The sequence below is a fragment of the Cetorhinus maximus genome, chromosome 1, assembly GCF_964194155.1.
Source record: "Cetorhinus maximus chromosome 1, sCetMax3.hap1.1, whole genome shotgun sequence".
NCBI lineage: Eukaryota > Metazoa > Chordata > Chondrichthyes > Lamniformes > Cetorhinidae > Cetorhinus > Cetorhinus maximus.
This window is the reverse complement of record NC_135879.1, coordinates 15,248,382-15,267,487: the sequence shown is the minus strand read 5'-3', so window position 1 is coordinate 15,267,487 and position 19,106 is coordinate 15,248,382. Positions and strand designations below refer to the sequence as shown.

Sequence of the window (19,106 nt, the reverse complement as noted above, 5' to 3'; positions counted from 1 at the left end):
GTGTATAATCATTCCAATGTAAAGGAGACTACATCATGAGCAGCAAATACAATATATTAAGTTAGAAGAAATACAAGTACAATGCTGTCCTACCCAGAAAGAGTGTTTGAGGATCTGAAGAGCGGGAAAGGAGAAGATGAAAGGGTGGATGTTACATCTCCTACCCTTGCAAGGGAAGTTGTCAGAAGTTGGTGATGATGGAAGGATGGACCAGGGTGTCCTGGAAGGAACGATCCCTGTAGGGAGTTAAAAGGGGAATGGCAGAGCAGGCTCGAGGGGCCAAAAGGTCTATTCTTCTCCTAATTCTTATGATCTTATGATCTTGCGGGAGGTGGGGGAAAGATGCATTTGGTGGGAGCATCTCATTTGAGATGGAAGGGCTCTATCAGCTATATTGGCAGTGGATCCTGCAAGTTCAACAAACCTGAGTTTATCCAAAACTCTGCTGCCCATGTGCTAGCCAGCTGACAAATTAACCCTTGTGCCCACTGATCCACAATAACTCTTGGTCAACCAATGTCTTGACTTGGACATTCGCTTTGTGTTCAAATCCCTAAATGAGCTTTGTCATTTCATTTCACCATGATTCACAGCTGAGAAGCACTCATTACAGTAGTATTCACAATATAATTCACCAACATATCAACAACTTACATTTATACAGCACCTTAAATGTAAAAGTCAGAAGGCATTAAAGGTGTTTAACTGAAGCCTGATCAGCAACACAACTTGTTCTTAAACAACACCTTTAACATCTCAAGACACTACATAGGAGTGTTATCAAGCAACATTTTATACCAAGCCACATAAGGACATATTAGAGGAGATGATTAAAGTCTTGGTTAAAGAGGTAGTTTCAGAAGCAGCTTAAAGGAGAAAAGAGGAGAGAGGCAAAGAAGTTTAGAGAGGAAATTCCAGAGCTTAGGACCTTGGCTGTTGAAGGCACTGACACTAATTGTGGAGTGTTTAAAATCAGGGATGCTCAAGAGGTCAGAATTGTTAGAGTGCGGTATCTTGAAGGGTTTTGTGGCTGGAGGAGATTACAGAGCTAGGAAGAGGTAAGACAAGGGTAAGAATTTAAAACTGAGGTATTGCTTAACTGGGCGAAAATGTAGGTGAATGGGACTTGGTTTGAGTTAGGACATGGGCAGCAGAGCTTTGGACAATCAGACAAAAAAACAGATGTCATTTATGTTTTTATTTAATTGTTAGCATGATTATAGTGATATCACAACATATCACAATATAACTTAAAGTATCCTAAACATTATTGATAGCATCTCTATGATAGAGAGGAGAGCAGAAGCCGCTGGACCCGCTTAGTAATTCTGACTTTTTCTGTCCTTGATTTGCAGAGAAAATTGGTCTTGTTGCGATCCATCTAACTATCCAGTGCTGGAGAGTGCAGTTATGCGGATATGGAGTAAGGTTATAATTGGATACCATTCTGCTGAAGAGTCATACGGACTCGAAACGTTAACTGCGTTACTCTCCGCAGATGCTGTCAGACCTGATGAGTTTTTACCGGGGATTTTTATTTTTATTCATTTTATATTTATTCTTGTTTTTGTTTGAGATTTCCAGCATCCGCAGTTTATTTTGCTTTTATAATTGGATAGTTGGGTTGGGTTGGCACGAGAAGAAGCTCACCCAGCTGAGGGGTTGCAGGCAGTACCTAGCAGGAGAGCCTTTTTGCTTAAGGAGAGAGGATAAAGAGAAATGATAATGAAGAGGGACTCAGTGAGATAGGGTTGCCAACCCATTTTGGAGCATTTATAAGAGTGAAATGCTCCAATGGAGAGATCTGGATAACCTTCCCAAGTAGAGGGTGAGTGAATTTTGGACCTTTATTTTGGGCTGTAGGGACAGGTTGTCCCAATGTAAGGGAGGGGAGGCCCTGCGATGGCTGGTGGGCGAGGAGCCGTCGAAGTGGGGCAGAGCAGCTAGGGAGTGCGCGCCCTGACCTGGAGCGCGCCACAATGACGAGTATCGCGTGCAGGCGCAGGCGCACGCGCACGCCCTCGCCCGCCGGGGGCGCGCCCGTCAGATCGCGGCGCCCCGGCCTCGGATTGCCATGGCGGCCGGCGAGGAGGCCGGAGGCGCTGTGCCTGGCTTCCTGTTCGGCTCCCTCGCCTTCCAGCACCTCAATGCTGACTCGGACACGGTGAGTAGGCGGATACAGGCCGGCTTCCAGCTTCCAGCCCCCGGCCCTTAAACCGGCTCCGCATCCCCGGCGGGGAAACCGCCTCCTAGAGCTACAGGGTCAGAGAGACCGGGCCTCGGGATGGGATGGGGATGGGGATGGGAAGGGGGTACACCACCACCACCACCTAACTCTCTGGATCTTGAGGTGACCCCCGCTTCCCAGGGTCTTGGGGTGACCCCCCCCCGCTTCCCAGGGTCTTGGGGTGACGCCCCCCACCCTCTCTTCCCAGGGTCTTGGGGTGACGCCCCCCACCCTCTCTTCCCAGGGTCTTGGGGTGATGCCCCCCACCCTCTCTTCCCAGGGTCTTGGGGTGACGCCCCCCACCCTCCCTTCCCAGGGTCTTGGGGTGACGCCCCCCACCCTCTCTTCCCAGGGTATTGGGGTGACGCCCCCCACCCTCTCTTCCCAGGGTATTGGGGTGACGCCCCCCACCCTCCCTTCCCAGGGTCTTGGGTGACCCCCCCCCCACCCTCTCTTCCCAGGGTCTTGGGGTGTTCCCCTCCAACCCCCCTTCTCTGGGTTTTTGGGTGTGGTTGGTGGTGTTTACCCCCTTTTCTGGGCCTTGGGGTGGGGGATTGGCATTGACCCTCTTTTCTGGGGTGGGAGGGGGTGGCGCTGACCCCATTTTCTGGATCTTGGGTTGGGTGGCGTTGAACCCCTTCTCTGCGTCTGGGGTGGCATTGACCCCCTTTGGGAGTAATGTGTCCCATCTCTGGATCTGGGTGGCGGGTGGGGCTGCCACTCTCGCTGAGTCCTTGTGGGTGGAGGGGTTGTCTCCCTCGCTGGGTCTTGGGTGGGGGTTGGCTCCCTTGCTGGGCCTTGGGTTGGGGTGTCCAGTCTTCTGGCAGAAGTTTCCAAAGTAAAACCTTTAACGCTTTCCACTATCCACCGTGGGTGTCCCTTCCCCAGGTCTTGAAGGGCAGTCAGGTAGATCTTCAACAACAATAACAACTTGCATTTCTATAGCAGCTTTAATGTCATAAAACATTCCAAGGTCCTTCCTGGGCATTTCAAAAACAAAGTATGATACTGAGACACTTATTGACGTATTAGAGAGAATAACTAAAAGGTAGGCTTTTAAGAAGTGTTTTAAAGAAGGAATGTGAGGTAGAGACGCAGAGAGAGGGAGGTAATTCCGGAGCTCAGGTCCAGGTAACTGTGGGCATAGCCACCAGTGGTGAAGCAATTAAAAATGGGGTTGCTAAAGAGGCCAGAATTAGAGGAGTACAGGTATTTCTCAGGTTTTTTTTAAAACTTATTCTTTCATGGGATGTGGGCATCGCTGGCAAAGCCAGCATTTGTTGCCCATCCCTAATTGCCCTTGAACTGAGTGGCTTGCTCTGCCATTTCAGAGGACAGTTAAGAGTCAACCATGTTGCTGTGGGTCTGGAGTCACGTGCAAGCCAGACCAGGTAAGGAGGGCAGATTCCTTCCCTAAAGGCTATTAGTGAACCAGATTTTACCTACCATTGACGTCCAGCTGTGATGTGAGCAGTTCCCTGGGTTTGCTTTGTCACTTTTTTTAACAATAATAGCCTATGTCCAACCCAGCATGAGTTCTGCTGCAAGCATTCAGTGCTTTGCAAATGCCTGTCAGAACCTCTCAAACTTCATCCTTTCTGGAGAAATATAGTACCCATCTTTGGGACTTTAGTTGTTTTGAACCCTATTCCACTTTTCTGCAACACCTGATTTATGTCGGCCATTTCTGTGATTTTTTTTTAAAATGCATCTTAAAAATATTTGCTGTGAAGCAAATGCTGCAGGATCATGACAAGGCTGAAAATTCCCCTGTGATCTCTGTTACTGACTCAGCCATTGACTAAAGTCAGAAACATCTCTTTTGAGTTCTTTTGGTCATGAGGCCCCCAGTTAATTTTTAAAAAATCTTTCATTGTGGCTGAGTTATGGTAAATAACTTGAAGTTTTGCCTTGCTAGTTTTGTCTCTTCTATTGAAGTACGGATCTGGTACTGTAATAGGAGGGCATGTTAATTTTAATTGTATTGTCATGTAGGCTTGCAGCTCTGATGAGGTGAGATTTAAACTTTGGCTCTAACGAATATCACACTGTTACTGCAAAAGCAGCAAAATCCCAATTCCTGTGAAGACGGGAGGACAAGTATTACATGAGCAAATAAGTAGATGAATTGAATGTGGAAGATTTAGTGGACCAACTTAGAAGCACTGGTGTGTGCAAAGTTGCAGTAAGTGAATATTTAAACTTAAATAATCCAATATCCCTAGATATAGTATATGCAAGAAATCATGAAGCAAAGAAATTAAATGTTAGAAGTGGTAGGACTTAATTAACAAAGCAAAGGTAGAATAATTTATGTATTAAACAATAGAATGAAATAAAGTTTTGAAATTAAATGTTCATATTTTGAAAGGGTTAAAAATCTAAATTATGAAGTTTTTAAAGAACAGTATATAAACAACGATTTTTGGTACTTTGTGTATATTAAGGGATATTAAATTGAGGAACTGAAGCTGTTTAGAGTGTTAAGATAATACTCAGGCAAAGACAAAATCTAAACACAAAATTTCACCTTTTGTGAATGATAGCTTCTGATAAATCCATTAATGGGTTAATGTGCATCTGTTAAAATGTGGAAAAATGCCTAAAAATTCTTGCATTTACTTGTACCTGCCCTTTGTCAATCTTTTATATTATAAATTTGTCCATATTTATGATGGGAAGTGCCAATGTAAAAGCAAAATGCTGCAGATCCTTGAAATCTGAAATGAAAACAGAAAATGCTGGAAGCACTCGGCAGGTCAGGCAGCATCAGTGGAGAGAGGGAACTGACGTTTCAGATCAAGACCTTCCGTCAGAACTCCCTATGTAAAGTTACCACGCAGTAATTACACCCTCCTGCCAATGGTGGTTCTTGAGCTCAGTTTTGCATTTCTTGATTTTTCAGTCTGTTACAGAGAACCTTAAAGACACCTTTGAAAATTGCAGTCTTCACCACTTACACTGCCTTCATGTATTCTGGATAGTTTCTGTGTTGAAATTTGCCAGTCCCATAAATGTCAGTTACAAAGACGTCGATTAAACTGTGTTAAGTAGGCCTGTTATTTTGGGCTATTCAAACAGCTCTTTGGTCACAGCATTCACTGTTGTTCGCCCTGTGGCACTGCCCTTGGTTCAGGAGCTTGAAAATTGACCAGAGCAGTTTCATTTTGGTCATTTAAAGTGGTCCAGCTGAGTGAAATTGTGATCTCTCAGCCTGTACTGTAGTTAAAAACAAGCTCCCAATCAATCCAAGCTTGCAAATGTCTTGGATCCAGCAGGATTTGGAACTGAGAGCTTGCAGCTCCAAAAGATACCGAGCTCGATCATACATTCCCTTCAGCATTGCCTGGAAACAATAGCTTTTTCTTGTGGAAGGTTCTTGGTGGCTTAGAAAGTCAGGTGAGGAAAACAACTGGCCATCAGGTACCCGAGTCCACCCCAATTGCTTTTGCACAGGCTTTGGAAGGAGGTGAGTGCTCTTCTGAGCCAAAGCACTCCTTACATTTATCTTACAGCGCCCACTGCATATAGCGGCCAAACCTTGTTGCCATCAGCACGCTCACAATAAATGGAGCAGATTGTACTTGTCTGAAGGATTTTAGATATTTGGTTACAAATATTGCCCGTAAGAAATTGCCAGCCATGTTTTAAACAGAGGATTTGTCACCAGAATGCCGGGCCTAATGAGACTGTGGCAAGAAGTGGATGTCATTTTCATTATTACTTGTTGCGTTTGGATTGATTAAGAAATGACTGGTACTTCAGGTTCCCCAGAAGATGCAGTGGTGTTGAAAGCATTCTTTAGCTGGTTTAAAGGCCCAGTGTAGTTGTAAATGTATGACCCAAATGCATAGCTCTCTAGATCAGCAATAGGGGGCTGCACTGCTTGCGTTGCCTCCTCTGTTTTTAGTAATAAATGATAACAGTTGTGTAATTTAGCAGAAAACTTACAAAATTTGCTTTCTGATTTTTCTCTTCACAGGAGGGATTTCTGCTCGGGGAAATTAAAGCAGAAGCAAAAAACAGTATTACTGATTCCCAACTGGATGACATTGAGGTGGTGCACACCATAGGTGAGCTGTTTCATCTGCAGCCTGCTTTCCACTGTACTGTCATGGTAACAGCAGACGATTGTGTTTCAGTTAAGTGTGAAACCTTTCAACTAGGATTAGTAATATTTCAGTTTTTTGGAGTGATGTGAATTAATTTTAGCTTTTATTAAAACAGGAGAGTGCACCTCCGCAGCAGGCATCCTGGAATCAAAACATGTTATGTGTGACTGTAGCCTCGACAAGTCACTTTAAGAGAAAGATAAATAATAAACTTCCAAAATAAAGTCCTATCCATGACTATGTGACTTTACCAAAATGACTTCACAGTTAAGTCTCCTGTAATAGCTTAGTAGGTTAGTGCACAATGTTTTGTGATAAGTAGCTATAGAGATTAGCAAGTCCCAGTTATGATTGTCGCTCTTTGCTGATCTCAGCTGGGCAGCTGTACGAGTGCTGCAAATGGTAGTATTGATGGACTTGTGTGTACAGGAGGAGAAAAGGTGTTAGTTAAGGGCAGGATCAAACTCTGATGTGGTGTTCCTTGTGGTCAAATCGCCCAATGTCCTTAGCCGTCTAGGCTCAGGCATGAGGAACAGCCACAGATACGGCAGCATGTCTGTGGAGCCATGTCTCAGTGTGAATCGATACCAACAACTTGGATTTATAAAGTATCTTTAATGTAGTAAACTATTCCAAGGCGCTTTACAGGAGCATTATCAGACAAAAGTTAACACTGATCTACATGAGTTATTAGGACAAGTAAGCAAAGTTAAGGCGAAGAGGTAGGTTTTAAAGAGTGTCTTAAAGGGAGAGAGATGGAGAGGCTTATAGGTAGGGAATTGCAGAGCCTCGGGCTACAGACATGGTTGAAATCAGGGATGTGCAAGAGGACAGAATTGCAGAGATCTTGGTGGATTGTTCAAAATATGGAGCAATTTGAAATGAGAATTTTGAAATTGAGGCAATGCTGGGAGCCAGTATAAGGGTAGGTCAGCGAACCTTCATGGAGTGGGATATTGGAGGGGGGAGGAATAAACAAAAAATTGTTTTCAGGTGCAAAACGTCTCTGAATTTCCCATTTATGTTCCTGTAAGAGTTGCTGGTCACCTTGTAATGGAGCGAGAGGGAGAGGAAGATGATTTTCGGTGTGAGTCAATCCCCCAATTGTTGAGTTACAACAATCAAGCAAGATTAATCAAACTAGGGACAGATTTTGACTTGGAGACATATGACTCTGGCACATTAGGGGACTAAGACCATAGCACTGCTCTGTTGTGGTATTGTGATATTTTATCTTCCTAGCAGTGTCTTGTCTGAAGTCAATCTCAAGTCTGTATCGAGGTTGTCATGAAGTGCATCTTGAAACGTGGAAAGCTGCAATCCTGTTTGACTTTATCGCAATTATAATTTGTCTTGGTTAACCAGTAGCATTCCTAAGGTGCACAGGTTTCAGAGAATGCTTCTATTTTTGTACTTGGTTCAAGAAAATGGGAGGTTTTAGCAACAGTTACACTTTAAGCTTATTGAATTGGATGTTATGGTTGTGATTATTTATATATGGTCTGCAGGGAACTGACACGTTGCCCATTAAGTCACAAACTTTGCAGATCCGCCTTTCATGTCAGTTCTTAGTTTGTTGTTTTAACTTGCATTAATAAGTAATGGTTAAAGCTCAGGTCTCACCAAATGTACCTTTCCAAAAATTGAACACATTTATACAACGTCTACTTTTTCATTTATTTTTGTGTGTGGTTAGACATTTAGTGAGCGCTGTTGACCTTGTCAGAAGAAAAGACTTTTGAGTTACAAAACCCAACAACCTAAAGGATGCAGAACACCCTGTAACTCATAGTGTTGCTGATATTAATTGAGCTCCCTCACAATGTAACTGTGAATGGCCTTTAAGGGAAAAGGAACTAATATTACATATGAAAAACATTAATCCCCTCTGATCTTTAGTATGTACAGTTTCCCTCCTGGAAGCGAGTATTACATGTGGAAATTATTATTCCCCTCTGAACTTTAATGTGTATTTTTCCCCTCTAGATATACAGAAACATATTCCATGTTACTGGCTATTCAGGTACGTGAGCTCAGTTGATAGCTACTCTCAGTCCTAAGAATTTTAAGACTGTTGTTTCCAGTGGGAATTGCTCAGTCACTTTTCACTTGATTAATACATAAAAGGTTAATGGAACCAATACTCCCACTAGGTCTTCTGTTTGAGTTTATTAGTAAGTGCAGACTGCATTTGTGGAATGTATGTATGTTGGTTAAATGAAATCTGAACTTGGTAGTTTGGAAACAAAATCCCTTTGATTTAATACTTCAGTATGCTCTGATGGGAAAACCTAAGTAAAAGGAAATGTCTTGTGTATATATACATAAGTTATGGTACTGGCATTCCCTGATGACGAGAACTATGCAGTTAATGGATGAAAGAGAGCGCTGGATCTACACCAGGTTTCTGTTTTGCGCTGTTTCAATTCTACAGTAAGGCTAATGTTAATTCAGACATTGAATAAATTGGGAGTTGGGTTTGCCATCATCTCAGGTTTGTCATGACAGGCTGAAAAGTTGGCCTGGGGCAACATGAGCCACAGTGCACTAGTGGTAAGCAGTTCATATAGCAGACATTAGTGTAGCTTTCCAAAAGAAGCAGGTTACATTTTTGGCTATAATGCCACAAAAGTGCTACTAAATCTTGCCATGAAATAGAAATAACAGACAATGTCACCAAATGTTACATATGTGTTTGCAATGTGACCAATTCTTCATTGATACAAGTATTTAGCCACTTAATAAATTACTTTAGTATATAAGTATAAAGGTACACTTGCACCTTGATAGCTCATTTCTTAAACGTAGAAATGATTGACCTTAAGTCAAATGGGTCATTATAATGTCATTTTATCTTGTCAAAATTACTGAAAGTAGCGGTGTTATAAAATAAGTGCTGCCAAGTTTTGTAAGTCAGGGCATTGTGCCAAAATAAAGATAGAAAATCATACTGTTAGAAAGCAGGAGCTAAGATATACAGTGCTTTGTGAATTGAACTCCTATTACCAATGTCGTGTCTGTCTTTTACAGTTTTTATAATTCTGCTGGCGAAGTGGACGAGACGGCATTGCAGAAAATACTGTTAAATCAGGAAAAGGTATTGTTAAGAGCAGCTGATGCAAAAATAATCAGTATAAAGTTATATTTTAGACTGCCTTCTAACCAATCATTAATTTCTTAATTTTATATCCTGTTGTATATTTCGTAGTTTGCTTTTAAAATTGGCTGGTAATTATACAGATAAAACAAAAAAGCCACAAGTGGTGAAATTTGGAAACCAATATGTTAAGTAAACACCCAATGTGATAACTGATTTAATGTAACTTAGATGGAGTTGCTGTAGGGTGAGGAGCTTTAATTCTGTGGCTAGTTGGCTGTTCAGCTCAATGATGTCTACAATTCTCGGTGGTGTTTGACGTAGCATCGATAATATGTAGTTTCTAAATGGCACCATGCATAATAAATTGATGATGAGAGACTAACACACCATTCCACATAGAGAATGGTTTAAAGGTGTTGCCAGAAATTATGCTGCCATCAATTTGTCTTTTAATTCACTTATACTTTGGGCCAAATGTCTGTGCAATCAGTCCAGGTTAGAAATGACCAGATGTTTTTGGCTGAAAGTGCCAGTCAATATAATGGTCCATGTTTTGTTTGTGGCATTTTATGACATTCGTCTGTCAATAAACAGTGCCATATTCAGAGCAAATCGCACACTACAATTCAAGCAGGGTGATGTCAGCAATGCTGGACTTTTACAGTCATTACTGGTTATTACTGAATGTCACCTTTGATATCTGTAATGATGTGAGGCATTGAAAGTGTTGCTAAAATACTCACCTTGTCAGTTGAGTACATCACTTTAATTTGCGATCAGGAGTTGGCAGTTGACACGCTTCACTGTGGTTTCACAATATAGTTCCTAGTGACATGCAAAGGACTGAAGTCATTTAGCTTTCACCTAGTGTGTTGTGTCTTCATAAATTTAGTCCAGTTGTAAGTTGTGTAGCATTTTTTCCTTAAAACATGTAGTTAGACTGATCAGAATATTCCATTTTCTCCTTGCTAGGAAATGCCTGGATTAGTATGTCATCTACTTCAAACCACTTGGTGGTGATATCACCAATTTATTTCACACATGGTTTGAACCTGAACATGCTCCAAACATTTTGACTGGAATGCCAATTTTCACAAATGCTTTCATGTATTCTTTCAAGCTTAACCTGAGCCTACTTTCGGAGGTCTGTTGATACCAAAGAGCTAGGGTAATTTGTGACATTGAATTCATTAGTGGGATGTCATTACTAACATTCTTAGATTAATCTATTTAATGATCAGTCTAGGAGTCAGCTCCTCCTATGTTTTTGGATGCCATGCTAGTGTATGATGCTTATTGATCAGATGCCAGTGTTAAGAATGAGTGCACCCACTAGGTCTTTGTCAGCTTGATAAAATAGTATGCCAGTGATGATTAGTTGACAATCATTACTTTTGATTATCAATCTAGTGGTCCTTTTCAATATACCTGTTTGAATTGCCCAACCATATCAATTTGTCACCTTCATACAACACAAGTGCTGTAATAATTTTGTTTAGGTCTGCTATAAGTTCTTTACTTTGTTGTCTTTAATGTTAGAGGACATATATGCCCTGAAGAGAGTAGCAACTGTCCTTGAACTAAATACATTGCCCTTAGATAGTCTTTGACACTTTTTTTTGGGAACATTTAGATCATATTGACAAATATGAAACAGAAGAGCATCTGATTCTTGAACATCAGTTGTTGACCTGCTGATCTTGGTGAGCTGGCCTGTGTTGGCTGATCCAATTTAACTTTAGGCTACACTTTTGATCCTGAAACGTTTTAGTTTCATGGTAATTTGCTTTCTGGACAATTGCTATTCAGGTTCCGACCAAAAGCTTCCACCTGTCATGATAGTAAGTGAATAATTCAGTGTTTTAAATCACCTGATTGTGACAAGCTTCATTCTGCGATGTTTTGTCTCGGCTGAGAAGACAATGATGTTAAGTAGCTTCATGTTTAGGGTGGATGGTGTGATCTTAAACAGGGCTCCTCAGTCACCCAAATGATTCCCAGGCGATGTTATTGCTGTATAATGCCCAAAAATCTGGATTGACTACATGCCTGTCGATGGCTATTATTGCTAGTATTGACTGTAGTTACTGTTTTGCCACTTTACTACAGGATTTCCATTGTCACTCCTGAAAAGCACCAAATTTCACTCAAACATTACAGTTGTTTGCAAGTGGATTTAAGCAGGATAGTTATTACACTGAGGCTGCCATACGCTCTCCACCTCATCTATCTTGATTAAACTATACACACAACTCTAACTAGAGATGGACTGCATCCTATTTGATCTTTGTGGCCTTGTTCAATCTTAACCCCCTCCTGCACCCTGAATCTACTGATTCTGCCTATCTGTGTATCCCACCCTCTTTCTGTTAAAGGACGCTACGAACCAGGAGCAGGAATGAGCCATTCGGCCCCTCGTGCCTGCTCCACCATTTATTAAGATTATGGCTGACCTGATAGTCACCTCAAATCTGCATCCCGCCTGGCCCCAATAACTATCCACCCCCTTGCTTACCAAGAATCTATCCACCTCTGCTTTAAATATATTCAAAAACTCTGCTTCCACCACCTTCTCAGGAAGAGAGTTCCAAAGACACACAACCCTCTGAGAGAAAAATTTTCGCCTCATCTCCATTTTAAATGGGCGACCCCTTATTTTTAAAAAGTGACCCCTAGTTCTAGATTCTCCCACAAGAGCCTTTAGTTTTATCCTTATTATAACCTCTAGTCTCATCTGTTGGTTCACTGTTAGATTTGTACTCTATCCCTTCCTGCCATGGTCTGTTTTTCATTTCCCATAATAATACCTTTCTCTTTTGCCTTGTCTCTACTCTTTGATTAACCACATCTTCCTAAATTTGTACCCTTGCCCCCACTACTTAGTTTAAAACCCTCTCTACTTTCCTAGTTGTGCGGCTCGCCAGAACACCAGTCCCAGCATGGTTCAGGTGTAGACTGTCCCAACGGTATAGATCCCACTTTCCCCAGTATTGGTGCCAGTGCCCCACAAACTGGAACCCACTTCTCTCACACCAGGCTTTGAGCCACGCATTCATCTCCCTAATCTGATTTGTCCTATGCCAATTTGCATGTGGCTAAGGTAATAATCCAGAGATTATGACCTTTGAGGTTCTGCTTCTTAATTTAGTGCCAACTCCTCATACAGACTATGCAGAACCTCTTCCTTTGTCCTTCCTATGTCATTGGTACCAACACAAACCACAACGATTAGGTCCTCCCCCTGCAAGTTCCTCTCCAAACCCTGGCACCAGGCAGGCAGCACAGCCACCTGGACTTGCGCTCTTTGCTACAGAGAACGGTGTCAATCCCTCTGACTATACTGTCCCCTACTACCACTACATTCCTTGTAACTCCCCCCACTTGAATGGCTTCCTGTACCGTGGTGCCCTGGCCAGTTAGCTAATCCACCCTACAGCTCCCACTCGCATCCAAACAAGCTGAAAAAGCCTTAAACCTGTCGGACAATGGCAAGGGCCAAGGCTCCTGCACTCCTGCCCTCTTGGTCCCCTTACCTGCCCCACTTGCAGTCACACCCTCCTGTCCCTGACCGCTGACCAAATCAGAAGACTCTATCCTAAAGTGTGTGACCGCCTCCTGGAATAAAGTGTCCAGGTAACGTTCCCCCTCCCAGATATGCCGCAGTGTCTGCAGCTGGGCCTCCAGCTCAAAAACTCGGAGCCGAAGTTCCTGCAGCCGCAAACACTTATTGCAGATGTGTTTGCCCTGGATCACACCGGCACCAGAAGCTCCCATATCCTGCAATCACAGCACATCACTTGCCCTGCCATCTCCAATATGTGTTTATTAATTAATAATTGCTAATTAATTATAATTAATAAAGTCTACACCCCCCCAATAGGTTTCGGCGCTGCCAATAAAATTTACAATACTGATAAAACAACACAGTACTTACAATATTGATAAAACTAATATCAGATACTGGTTTACCTGCTCCTTCCACTGCACCAAAGTGGAAATCAAATACTGGAGGCTGAAAAAGAGTAGAAGAAATAAAAACACCTCCCCGCCCTTCACCGAACTCTCCACTCAGCACATTTTACTTCTTGCAGTAAACCTTACCTAAAGCTTTTTCCCCCTATGCACCGAATTCCAACTTTGAACCAAATTCCCAAATATACTCACTCAGTCTCTGTCTCACTCAGGCCGAAGTCTCCCCTCACTGACTGTGCGCCTCCTACTTGTCATATGAGTGCACGTTGCCGTTGTATCTTTCTGGGGTGCATGGCAATGTGTTTGTGTCTGCATTAATGTTTTCCACATCTTGATTCTGCGATGGGATTTGACTGAGATGGGCCATTTTTCATTTACTACGACCACCCCTGTATTCTTTATGCACTGGGAATCTAAGCATCATCTTCATTGGTGAATTTCATCACCAATTACCTTTGCCATTTTATTTCAGGATTCTTGGTAGTGGTGGGGCGAGTTTGTGTTCAAATGCTTGTTTAGAGTCAGAAATGAGACTTGGACAGTCAGAGGGGACCAATCTGCAATTCTTGAGCAGTGGGTATGGTTGGAGGTTCCATTATTCCCAAATATCCAATACCCCTTCCAACCCTTAAAGTTGGAGAAAACGAATTATCTATTATGTAGGATATTTTGGTTTTCTGTGACAAATTTGAATTTCATTGGAAGTTTTGGGGATGCTTTCTCCCCTAAATCTTCTTGCAACATCACCCTCTCACCAACTCCCCTCCCCACCACTACCTACCACAAGTAAAATTTATGTGAAAAGAATGGATATTTAGGAAAAAGGGAATAATTTCAAATCTGGCCTTGATTCTGCCTAGACTAATGGATGTGATTCTTCTGTTTACTAACAATGGGAGCCATTTGTTTCAAAATAGCTCTTAGTTGGCATGGGTTCAAAGTAACTCTTTCGAGTTATCAACAGATCGCACGTAACTCTTTCGAGTACATTCACAGTTCTTGGTTTCCGGGAGTGGGACATGAACCCACAACCCTCTGATTCAAAGGCGAGGGTGCTATGAACTGAGCCACAGCTGACACCTCGTTATGGGTTCAAAGTACAAGTCAGTCCACAGTGTGGCACTAATTGGCAGTTAAACTCTGAAGTGCTAAGGATGCATTTAAGATACGTTGTTATAATTGAGTAGAAGAGTTTTACTTCATACCAGATGCTGTACCTGACTTGTGCCCAATATTGTGCCCAAAGTGGGAAAGTGTTACCTTTTTAGCTTTGATATAAAATTAGTCAAAAATAACGTTTAAAATTTTGAAGGAATTTCATTATAACCAAGGTTTGCTACACCGTTTGTTTTAAAGAAAACACAGCTTCCACAAGTGAATGGTGGTTGTTAGAGTTTTAATTGGGATTTGTTGAATTGTACTATGTAATGTGCACATAGATAGTTAACTGCTGTGTGACATACGCTTGTTTGGTTAATTGCTGTGTACGTGTGCAGGCAGTTAATGGCTGGACAACGTGCGTGGAGGTAGTTAACGACTGACATGTGTATAGGTTGTTGACTGTCAGGTGACTTGTGTGTAGTTATCTGCTGGGTGATGAGTGTTGCAGAAAGTTAACTGCTGGGTAACGTTTAGTTATTGACCTGAGCAATAGTATTAACAGCTTATTTGGTAAAAGACTTAAATTTTCAAAAATGATATTGCTGTTCCACACTTTCCCACCTTTTTCAACCTGGGTCTAGATCTAAATCTACTTGTACTTTTTCCCCCCTTAGAATGTTATTGGTTGGTATAAGTTCAGACGTAACACAAATCAGACCATGACATTCCGAGAACGTCTCCTTCACAGGACCCTTCAGAAGCATCTGAAAAACCAACAGCTGGTGTTCTTTCTCTTTACTAGCAAGTTAAGCAGAGAGAATGGTTCCACGCACAGTCTGGAGTATACGCTGTATAAACCGCAGGAAAGGTGAGCAGTGCCCAGTTTTTTTTTTCAAACAATTTTGGCAGCCGGTGCAAGTTTGGGAAATGTAGTAAATATGAAACATTTTATAACCCATTTTTAATCATTTTAAAGCTTTACATTTATGTTGTTCTTTTCAATTTAGTTTTATTCAACGAATACCTATATCCATAACCAATCTAGGAATGTCCGAGCAACAAGACTACAAAACATCTTCTGGACCAAGTACTGCTGGAGGCTATTGTCGAGCGATGAAGAAGCACAGGTAGAAAACACAGCTGATCTTGTCCTGTGTGTTATGTTAACTGACAGTTAACTGTGGAGTATGACCCTGCCACTTCAGGGTTTTGTTTGGGGGGAGGTGGGAAGGGGTGGTGGAGAGGTTTAATAGCACTTCTGCTTGGTAATGGGATTAAGCCCTGCCTTAACTAGTAAATAATATAATGTCAGCACCTGTCAAGTGACCTTAATAAATGACGCAATTTTTCCTTCGTGCTTAAGATCAAATTATGGACTGATGCAGAGCTGTATGCTTTTTTGGATATAGTTTGCCTTGCAATGGTTTGTCCAGAATGCACTGAACAGATAGAATTTCAGCAATTCTAAGTTTTTTTTAAAAAATGCTTTCGAATTGAGGAATGAAACTTCGTTCACTGCACACTGCTTCCGAAGTCTTCAATTGATAGTGTCTCTTCACTCTGTTGAGTTAGTCGATTTGGAAATGAAGGTGGCCGCCTTGGGAAGTGCAACAGTTCGGTTTCTTAAAGAAGCCTTATCCTTACAACTGGGAATCAAGAACCAGTTGTCAGGATTTCACAAGCAAGCTAATATTTTTGGAGTACAGCGTAAATTAGGTTATACAAAGTAAGCAAGCAAAATGTCCTAAGGCTGGTGAATTAAATACCTAGAAAAATGCAATGGCTCATTTTAGGACATTCATGTTTGTGCTATTTTGAAATTGAATAAAATGTTTATGAAATAATGTGGTTCTATAACATGTCAGTTCTGGCAGGAACTGGCAGTGCAGAATAGGGAACAAATGCCTTGAGTGTCCAAGTACTGTTGAACAAAGATTGAATCCCTTGAAGAAGCTTGGAAACGATAAATGTTTGAAACAGTATCAGTTCAGGAAATTAGGGCAACGTAGTATGTTTGTACTGCCTGAAACACACTTGTAAAGGGCATTTGGTCTTGAGTCAGCACTGTTCAGTCTGCAGTGCCATTAGTGAACCAGAAATTGTTTTGCTGCCACCTGCTGGATGTAGCCTGTTCTGACATTTTAAAATTTGGGTTTATTGAATAGCTTTGCTTGGTAAGCTTGGGATATGACAAGTTGCTGCAGCTTTAAGTCAGATTGCATGGGAAATATTTTTGCTAAAGACACACATCAATTTGGAAATTAATCAAGGAAAGTAAGATTTTCGTAGTGTTAACAGGCCTTTGCTTCTGGCCTATCTAGCTAAGTTGAACCTCTTATTGCTAGTTATTTTATGCTTTATCTATTTTATTGATAAACTAAGATCCATAATGCAGGGCATCCCATGATTAAAAGGAATAAAAGATGAGGTAAATCAGAAAGCATTGATTAGATGACACCGAGCTTAAATTTTTAAAAACCTAGGGTCCTTAGCAGATGTCATGCAGTTTGAAAATCTGCAAAAATATGTCAAGACTGTTCTATATGCGATATATGCTCACAAGCCATCTGACTAGTAGTTTAAATGTATACCACCCGCATAAGGAGCAACTGAGGTGGAAAGATTAGGTAGCACCTCAGCATAATGTTTTTCAATTGTGTTTATTCCCAGCAATTTTCATAGGTATTTGTGGAAATCTGAGTATTGTCAGAATTTATGCATTACTGAACTCTGTGTATTTATGAAAAGGGCAACATAAAGAAACATATGGTGGAAAGGAGCTTGCAAAAGGCTTGTAATTGGTAAAAATTATCAAAACAGGTTGCAGCTCAGACATTTGAGCCAAGTTCAGCATGATGTGATGTGCATTTGGAAAGAATGTGATACAGACCAAAAGCCAAGGAGAAATGGAAATTGGTCAGAGTATGGTGGAATATCTTTCAGAATGTAGGCTTTGAGTCTGTGTCCAATTTAGTTTCCATTCCTTCACTTGAGTTTGGCAGCTGATTAATAATAGTCACCAACTGTTCATTTGAATCTTTCTCCACCCCACCCCCCAAACCTTCCTTTTTATTTGGGTGTTATTTCAGAAATTATGATTTTCCCAAGAGGTGTACGAAGGCTGCAGATCTTGTAGCCACACAATCATTTAAAGGTGAGATTCATATGCTGTAGAAATTCTTTAAGTCTGCAATTATTGGCCTAGATAGAATTGAGTTAACTTTAACTATCCGAATGGTTAGAAACCATTACTTGCCTAGATAGCTTAAAGTATTTTGTTTCCTATTATTAAATTGTCAGTGCATGACTGCAATTGAAGATAACATAGCACAGTATTAAACTTACAAGAAAAATAATTTGACAGCGTTCATACATTTTAATGTTTAAATTCTCAATTGTACTGAGCATAAATAAAGGAAACTTTGGCTACATAAATGACAGTGGAGTTATTTGAGTTACAATTGGGGCAATTCTCCCTCAGATGTTCATTGCATGTGTTTAATGGTCAATGGCGAAAGCAATTCATTTGAGGGACCCAGGTACAGAAGTGTCAGTCATACCACTCAAGCTGCCTGAACCCCAAAATAACTTGCATCTCTCCACTCTCTAGAAATGATGGATAATAGTGTCACCAAATTTTGGCATTGCATACATCATCCACAATATGCCAAACATGGGAATGAAGACAAGTACAATACAAACAACAAAAGGAATATTCCATTGCCTTATTAACCAACATAGGACGATAATACATGCATAAAAGAAGCCATGCAATGGGGATATGTTTCCTGAAAGGATTTGTCCTGTAAAAACTCTGTTGGATCAGTGGGATGGTGGATAATTGAGGTTCTCATTGTAGTAACTGCATTGTTAAAATAAATTGTTGAATTCATGTTATATTTTGACAGACATTCCATTGATTAACCCAGTGATTTCATTGGAGATGATTCACAGGAAAGATAAATTAAGAACGAGAGTTGAGTCTTGAGGTTAGCTGATGTCTGAGTGCCCCAGGAACCGAGATGGATTTGATGGGTGTCACATTTTGAACCTTTTGGCTATTTGGCTTAAAAGGAATTTCAGGTTACGTTAGGTTAAGATGTTCTTCAGTTAAGTTCAGCTCAACAATGTTTTAAACAGCATTTCCAGATATGAATTAGGATCATAGACTGGGACTAGATGAAGTTGAAGTGGCTAGCAGAGTTGTATTCCAAGCATTTTCACAATCATTTCAGTTTGACACAGTGGCGTTCATGAGTGCACTCTAGAGACATTTGCACATAATATTTAGAATGGCTTCCATTTGTTGAGGTCAGGCTTGCCAGGAAATTTATTGCTATGATCTTTTACCACAGTAGCAGTTTTGATTGGCAGCTCAGTCAACCAATCCTTGTGCAGAGTGATGGGGCGGGTGGACAGAGATTATGGTTTTGGCCTTCACACATTCTCACTGTAAAATCTGCAATAGGGTGAGAGTTTAAAACAGGGGGGCAGGAACCTCTCAATTTTTCCTCAGGTTAGTTCAATTAATGCTTGCAAAATGAGGCTAGGGCTATGCCAAAGCCTATGTTTATGTGAATTATTTTTAATGTTA

At 41.3% G+C, this 19,106-nt stretch overlaps 1 protein-coding gene across 1 annotated transcript in view; it reads left to right on the top strand.

Annotated features, from left to right (window-relative positions):
• The first annotated feature begins 2,053 nt into the window (after window positions 1-2,053).
• abraxas1 (abraxas 1, BRCA1 A complex subunit) overlaps window positions 2,054-19,106 on the top strand; it is a 30,768-nt gene continuing 13,715 nt past the window's right edge. The window contains exons 1-6 of the mRNA XM_078535329.1: window positions 2,054-2,164; window positions 6,210-6,300; window positions 8,326-8,362; window positions 9,370-9,436; window positions 15,187-15,380; window positions 15,520-15,639. Of these exons, the coding sequence (XP_078391455.1) occupies window positions 2,075-2,164; window positions 6,210-6,300; window positions 8,326-8,362; window positions 9,370-9,436; window positions 15,187-15,380; window positions 15,520-15,639 (599 nt within the window). The 5' untranslated portion in view covers window positions 2,054-2,074. The remainder of the gene's footprint in view (window positions 2,165-6,209; window positions 6,301-8,325; window positions 8,363-9,369; window positions 9,437-15,186; window positions 15,381-15,519; window positions 15,640-19,106) is intronic.